At 41.2% G+C, this 8,024-nt stretch overlaps 1 protein-coding gene across 1 annotated transcript in view; it reads right to left on the minus strand.

The window, feature by feature from the left end:
- shh (sonic hedgehog) overlaps window positions 1-7,194 on the minus strand; it is a 9,068-nt gene extending 1,874 nt beyond the window's left edge. Inside the window, exons 1-2 of the mRNA XM_015377482.1 lie at window positions 6,386-7,194; window positions 3,321-3,582 (exon numbers count right to left, since the gene is read on the minus strand). Of these exons, the coding sequence (XP_015232968.1) occupies window positions 3,321-3,582; window positions 6,386-6,697 (574 nt within the window). The 5' untranslated portion in view covers window positions 6,698-7,194. The remainder of the gene's footprint in view (window positions 1-3,320; window positions 3,583-6,385) is intronic.
- Between the last annotated feature and the right edge of the window lie 830 nt (window positions 7,195-8,024).

The raw sequence follows: 8,024 nt of genomic DNA on the forward strand, positions 1-8,024 counted from the left end.
TTATATTTTTAGCCTTTTGCATATCCTGATGGGCCCAAATGCATCTTTACTTGCTTTAAGCCAGATGTTTAGGTTATTAGATTGATATGAAACGTGAATGATTCTTTAAAAAGTGAAAGCTTGAAGTCCTATTATAGCCATCATTAAAAATCTCCCAACCAGGGCGTTTCCCTTGAAGTCATTGAGCTTTCACACACCTTGTTGGGCCCTTTTGCACACTCATAATTGGTTTGTGGAAAAAACAAAAACAGAAAATGAATCTTTTCTTAAAGCGATCGTTAAAACTCTTAAGCACATTCTTTTCTGAGATTTATCAAGTTTTCATACAAATGTTAGATGTCCTGCATGCACGTAAATACTCATTGTGAGTTGGTTTTGTCTATAACCTGAAGCTTAAAGTTTTGGTATAAACTCTATGAAATAAGTAAGTTTTTTTTTTGCTCTTTTACATATTTTGGGCCCCCTTATGCCAAATGTATCTTGGCATGAAACTACATTTTTTCATGAATTTGAAAACATAGTCAAACAATAAATGTCCTTCAAAAGCTCCTCTAGGGATAATTCCTCCTGAATTTTGTTCAGCCTTCACACATCTTGGTGTCTCTGTATGCATTTTGCATGTTGATGCCTTGCATGCTCCTTGGTGTCCGATGTGGATTGGATTGTAAAACCCTAAAAGCCAGGCCTCATCTACCCTTAATTAAAAAAAAAAAAAAGCCCCAGAAAGAAAAAGCATTGTTATTCTAAATCAGCTTCGTGGATGAAGCTGCTCTCTGTAAAGAACACTCACGCTTTTCCCAGCTTCTCTCCCCATATTTACTCAGGTGCAGAAACCTCCATGTGACAATTCACACAAATAGGCGACTCACAACTACTATTTACCCAGTGGAGCCACTTTTCCAAGCCTCTTGAGTTGTAGATTTGAATTTAAATGAGTGCCCCCGGACTCTTAAATGCTTTCTGTTGTGTAACATCATGCCCCCCCCTTCACCACCACCCTGTCTACCACCTCTCCTTGCTTTGTTGTTAGTCTTGATGACAATAATTTTGGCCTTGGTGGAGCTCTTCACATACCAGTTTTAAGGATCATGCAGAAAGAAAAAAAAAAAAAGAGTGGTTTTCCTACTTAGAATTTGGGGGCTTTTAATCTTCTTTTAAGGTCCCCGAGCATGAAATGAGGTGACAACTGCAAACCAGATTTTGCCAACATTGTTCAGCCAAATCCCTTCTGTAAAGTCGCATGACCCCTGATGACTTGCCGTCCAGGAGCATACTGTGATCTCAGAAAGTGTGAGTGGAATGAGAAATAAGGGATTTATCAATAACGTTTGGCCAGAGAGAGGAGCAACGGTTAATCTGCTAGTAGAGAGGCAACCTGAGCATCACGCAATCGAAGCCTATGTTACCCCAAGATAGATTAAAAGCAGAACTTTTGATAAACCAAAGTGAGATCTGAAGAAAAAATGTTTTTCTATGATGCATCTGTGATATAATTTAATGATTTACAATTTTTTTGCTTATTTTTCTTGTGATTCTACATCTCTTTACTAAAGCCTGCAGCCTTGATGAGACTGCAGTGGTTTTTCCTACTAGGAAACAACATAGGCCAAGGTGAAGCGGGGCAGTAGTCATCCTATGGTTTTTCTGGCCACTGACTAGACACAATTGTACTAATATATAAAAAGGCAAACCTCTATAAATTATTTATTTATTTTAAATCTCCCTGTTGTACCGGATTGGCTACTGGGTTTCCTTTTTCTGACTCCATGGGGTTTTTTTCAGCTTCCTCCTCTATTCTCTGCAGGGTCTCTATAGAAAATAGGAGGATTTTCTTTTCCCACTGAGGTTCAACTGATGGCTAACTGTAAAAAAAAAACTATGTTGGTTCTTGCATAAAAGGCTGCTTTTGTTTTCACCCTTTGTTTTTAACAACAGGTACAATAAATCAAGCACAAGATTTCCAAATGTTGTCATTGCAGGAGATTTAAATCCATATGCTGCAATCTTATGTAGCCTTATTTATAAAGTGGTCCTGGTGTCAAAATCAAAAACTTAAAATTTAGAAAAAAAATTTTTTTAGAAAATGAATAAAGATGTCCTAGATCGTAAACTTTTTTCCTGGAAAAAATATGAGTAGAACAATAATAAAGTGCAGATTGGTAGTCGACATTTTTAAAGGTGATCAAATAAAGTCATGATTACTTGAAAACTGTAATATTTCCCTGACTGGACAGCTCAATGGGAAAACAAGTTTAATTGTACCAGACACAATTCCTTTGTTTTGCTTTGTTACCCAGTGACATAATTGCACTCTGAGCTACGTGACCCATAAAAAAACAGTGATAAGAGAAGAGATGATGTCTATATATGAGTTGCAGCTTCATATATTCTTATCTTATGTCCTTTTCGATACCATAACCAATACAGCTTAAGCAGCCCCTTTTCTCTTTTCTGATACATGTCCCCCCCACCCCCACTGCACCATCATATTTATATGGTATGTAGTTCAATTGTGCATTTGATTTGTGTCAGAAGTTAGACCTTTGACCTGGGAATGATGTCACACCCAAGTTGAGCACATTTTAGTCGCAGGACAGAAAACCAGCTTTTGTGGAAGTCGTTTTGCTAACTACTGTTGACTTCACCTGACAATAGCAACATATTTCTCTATTTATCTGTTGTGAAGTCAAAATATAAAGCTTGTACAGTTATATACTCCATTCTGAATGTCTGAATGGTTTATACATTTCACTACTTTATATAGCAGCCTTATGCAAGTTGATAACCTCTAACTTTCCCAAACATTAATTCTGACTTCAGGGGACTTCATTGTTACATTTGTAAGGATAGATGAGCCACCCTATGGTTTACAGTAGCCTCCACACTTCTGGAAAACCTTTTAGATCAGCACCTGATCAACTCTCTGACAGACCCAGAGTTAATCAGTAGTACAATATGTTGGCAGCTCCCCTCACTATCCTCTGCAAGGCAGTCTGGTAAGTATATAAAAGCCTCCTGAGCCCCAGCTGTTTTTGAGGATCCATTAGCTTATTTCTACTTACAGCCAGTGTACACCTCACAGCTCTCATGTTAAATATTGCCAAACTGTGAATTGACCACCACCGCTAGTGCGCAGACAATCTAAGATGCTTTATATTTGGAGGAAAGTCAAGTTTCACTAAATTACATTGATTGTTGATAATTTACATTTTTACAAACCACTCTAAAGGGGCTCGATAAAAGCTGTTCTTTTTGTGCTATATCATGATCATCACAAGCCTCCACCTGTTTGAAAAACTGGTTGATTTTCCCCTGCTCACCTGCTTTCACAGAACAGTGGATGTGGGCCTTCGACTCATAGTAGACCCAGTCGAATCCAGCTTCCACAGCGAGTCTGGACAGGGTGCCGTACTTGCTCTTGTCTCTATCCGAGGTGGTGATGTCCACCGCCCTGCCCTCATAGTGCAGGGACTCATCGAAGTGGTGTCCGTCCTCGTCCCAGCCCTCTGTGACCCGCAGCTTCACCCCAGGCCATTGGTTCATGACAGAGATGGCCAGAGAGTTCAGTTTGTCCTTGCATCTCTGAAGGAAAGCAGGAATTAGGTAAATGATCTGGACCTATTGCAGATATTTAAAATACGATGAAATGCAAATCCTTCACTCTAATTTCAAAGACTGATACTTTTGTTAACAATAGCAATGAAAGATGAGCATTTTGACTCAGGGAAGCCTCTCCATCTCCACCTGAATCCATAAATCCTCTCAGCTGTGCTAAAACACTGCAGCTCAGATCCTGAGCTTGCATTTCTCAGTGTGAGCAGTGGCGTCAGAGGGCACAGCTCGGGTAAGAAAGCTGCTCATGAAATATGGATAAAGCACTGCATTCGCTTCACTGGCCCTATATCATATGGGTCTTTGGTCTCTGGAAGGTGCACAAAAAGTCACCCTTTTTTTTCTTTACAAAAATGGGCCATCTGAACAACATCATAAATGCACAATTTGTTTAATTAAAATGAACAGTTGATTTTGGAGGTGATATACAGATCATCTTCCCTAAAAATGTGTGTGTATGTGTGTCTGTGCACTCAGTAAAGATATTTGGCCCTCACCAGGACAACTATTCTCAGTATGTCAAATAAAACATCACAAAGAATCCTTTCAGACACAGGGCGGAGGGAAACTTTCATTATTCCCCTCTTGCATAGTCCTGGAAAACGTGTCATGCCTCCTTAAGTGGAGGTGTTATTTGCTGACAGACATGTGAAATATCAGAAGAGCCTCATGGAAAACTCAAGTTTTTTGAGGTTTCACACATAATTGAGCTTTAATCTATTTTATAAGTGAACCACACTTGTAGAATGTGCTAAAAAAAAAAACGTTTAGAGGGGGGGAAAAACTCACAAAAAGTGTGGATTGTTCGAGTCAAGAGCCGTAAAAGCTTGAACCCTGTTTATTAATTCATCAGGTCGTGTGCCGCAAATCAAGCCAAATTCTGCTCAACCACCATGCATCAAGCAAAGCCCAGCAGGGAGCCTTACAAACCTGCGCCCCAGAGGGGCGAGTTGTTCAGCAGCCCGCCTCTTAATCTTTTTTTCACAAATGATTTGGTTAGAGGAAACACTTATCAGCTACCTGTCAGTGCAAACAAGCCCGGGGGCGCATTTATTTTCCCAACTCACAAGCAGAGAGTTTCACACTACATCAATATCCACTTTGAAGGCGACTTAATCCAAGAACCAGAAAACCAAATAGGAGCCCAGTAGAAAGAAATACCTTAAATAGTTGATCTAAGTTATTATTCTTTTTGTATTATTTTAAGACTGAACAGTAAAGCCGCAGTGACAGTTTCAGCATCACTTTATTTGTTTATCTCCTAAAGTGTCTGACTAAACGCAACTGCTATTAACTTTCCTGGGGATGAGTTGGACGACTGTGCGCTTGTAATTCAGTAGTCCTGGCTGGACTATAATGAACTGATTTATTTATTCTAAAGTACAACTATCCGAACTACTGTCTGTGTGATTAACGCAGGATATCTATTTTCTAAATAATATGATAACTAAGAATAAATAACGTGCGCTCTCGTGCGTAAAGTTATGTGGATCAATGCGCGCAAAACTACTGGACAGCGCAAACAACGCTGGCTAATTGCCATGCACATGGCTTATACTATCAGCAGCCACTAGCACGTTGCATGGGTTTAAGTACTGCAAATGGGGGAAAGAAGGCAACCAGGATTGCTACTTTAACTTTTAAAAAGTACCAAACAGCTTATCTGATTAATGTGTGAGGTGTACCAATGGAACTTTCCAGAAAAAATATTCAAGCACTGCAACAAAAAAAATGCATCATTCTGCAGAAACATACAATAATTTTAACTATTTCCATCTTAGATTTCTGATGTGGTGAGAGAAACAATGACAAACTTTCTGCACAATTTCAATTGCTATTGAAAAAGGATGCAAAGAACCCTGAAGTTCATCCTCCTGATGCGGTTCTGGAAAAAACACATCCTCCCAGGCCTGTAATTTCCTAATCCCCATCTTTAGGAAACTTACAGCTAGAGGTGTGTGTGTGTGTGTGGAGAAGACAGAGACCGCGCACACGAACGCACGCAGTGAATATTTCATCGGAGCTCGTGCATGGTGCAAGGCACCATGCATGGACTCCAGTGCGCCATCGTCGCCACCATCACCACCGACGTCGCACTTCTCCCTGAGCCGATATCAACCCGAAGCAGCCTGTTTTTTCATCACTGACCAGGCACTGCATTATAAAAGTGAGGATGGAGAGATGCGGTATCTTGCAGACCTGGAAATAGGAATCGAATCTCACAATAAGATCTACCGTTATTTAAAAAAAAAACGCTCAACCGGTGCACGTCCAATGGATCCCCACCCTTTAAGAAATGCAACATCTTTCGCTGCACCCCTGTGCGCCTTACGCAAAAGACAAACCACACGACCCAGGTGCAAGAAATGTCTGAAGCGCATCATCATCCAGAAGCAGCGAAGGAGTCAAAGAATGGGGCTTTGCAGGGCTCTCAAATCGAGCCTCATTCGGATACAAATATAGATATGAGGAGATAGAGGTGGGGTGGTGGGGTGCGCATTAATATTTCAAATCCACTGTCACAATAATGAAGGCCGAGTGTCCTGACTGTCCGCCTGCACATCACTCCTCCAGCTGGATTTCTATACGAGAAAGTCCCAGGCTGGTGCATCGGAGCGCATCTGCATTTACAGTGAAGTTAAAAGGCTCAGTGTGAAGAGTTCAGACTTCAGCTAACGTGCGCAATCAGTCTGACAGCGAGGCTGTTGCAGTGCGCGTTGATGGTGGAGGAGGAAAATGAAAAAATATATATATAATCATTCTGTGCGCTTACCTGAGTCATCATCCTGTCTGCTCCTGTGTTCTCCTCATCCTTGAAGATGATGTCTGTGTTATAATTGGGGGTGAGCTCTTTAAAGCGCTCGGAGTTCCGTGTGATCTTGCCCTCGTATCTACCGCTCGCCCCCAGGGTCTTCTCCGCCACGTTGGGGATGAACTGCTTGTACGCCAGAGGTGTCAGCTTCTTGGGGTGTCTCCTCCTGCCGTAGCCCCTGCCCGGTCCGCATCCCACCGCGTAGGACACCAAGGACAAGCAGATGAGAGCCACAGATGCGATTGTGGTCCAGCGCTGATGCATGTTAAACATAAACGAAAAAGATCTAAAAAAAAAAAAAAAAAAAAAAAAAAAAGAAAGAAAAAACGAGGAACCGCTGCTGCTGTTTTGTCAAAGCCTCCGATGTCCTTGTCTCCTCTCTTCTTCTTTTTTCCTCTTTCCACCCGCTTCTCTTAGTGTCTTACCGCGGCAGGTGCGGAAATGAGCGCCTCAGTCTGACGGTAGTAACGGGGCACATTGAAAGAGGATAAAAAAAAAAAAGAAAAGTAGTGAGAGAATTAAAAGCCACGGGATCTCTGGTTAAAACTGCAGTCGCTTGTGTGAGCTGAGCGCTTTTACTGCTTTGTATTATAGCAGCGATCTATAGCAGGGGTGGGACCTAATTGGCTCGCCTAGACAAACCCTCCTGATGTTATCCCACTGAAAAAAGAAAAAAAAAAATCTGGAAAAAAAAAGGATTTCTCCCACCTTACGGTTAGTCTCCCCTTCATGGAGGAAGCTGGCTCCTCCTCCATGGGAAAACATCAATTATGAACCAAAGCGTCTCCAGGCTTCCCGCTTTCCAGCTTTTTCACAGCAGAGGGAGAAACTTGCAAAGTGCTGGACTCAGATCTGAAATCTGTGGAAGTTCTCCATGTGTGCGCGCCGGAGCAACTCTCCGCATGGAGAGCTTCGTGGACGCGCAGTGCGCATACCTGCGTTAGATGACTTGGCATCCGTCTCTTGCAATAATTAAGCCGTTTAACATGTACGGTGAATCGGTGAGGTCGCTTTGGGTGTGAAACGACAGGATTCAGCATTCCATAAGAATAAAATGTAAACAAAAAATTATGCGCAAAGATGCGCAGAGAAACCGTTGGAAGGTATTCTTAGATAAGAAGTCTCGAAAATTCCCAGTAATCTTATTTCATTTAACTTTATTGTTCTGATACACGTCAAATATCGACTAGTTAATAGAATTCTGAAATAGTTCGATATTTGCGCTCATAGTGCGCACTTTTTCTGGCCATTTTACGCACTATAGCAACATGACCTAGGCTACCAGTAAAGGCTTGAATTTTAACCCTAGAATGAAACAAGCTACCTTCACACTTTATTCAAACATTGTATAATAGAGCACAACATGGGCGGTTCTAGACAGGGGCCAACAGGGGCCAGTGCCCATTTAGCTCATGTCCTGGCACCTATTATTGCCCCTAAACCGAATACATAATACTGGATATGCTCTGGAATAGATATGGTTACTGATAGGTAGGTCCTTTGGATCTATTTCTTTTCTTTTCTTTTTTTAATGTATTTACTTATTTATTTTTACAAATTCTGTTTTACTAATTATTTAAAAACAACAAGGTGATAGCTT

This window comes from Cyprinodon variegatus, unplaced genomic scaffold, assembly GCF_000732505.1.
Source record: "Cyprinodon variegatus isolate N-32 unplaced genomic scaffold, C_variegatus-1.0 Scaffold154, whole genome shotgun sequence".
In the NCBI taxonomy this organism is placed as follows: Eukaryota; Metazoa; Chordata; class Actinopteri; order Cyprinodontiformes; family Cyprinodontidae; genus Cyprinodon; species Cyprinodon variegatus.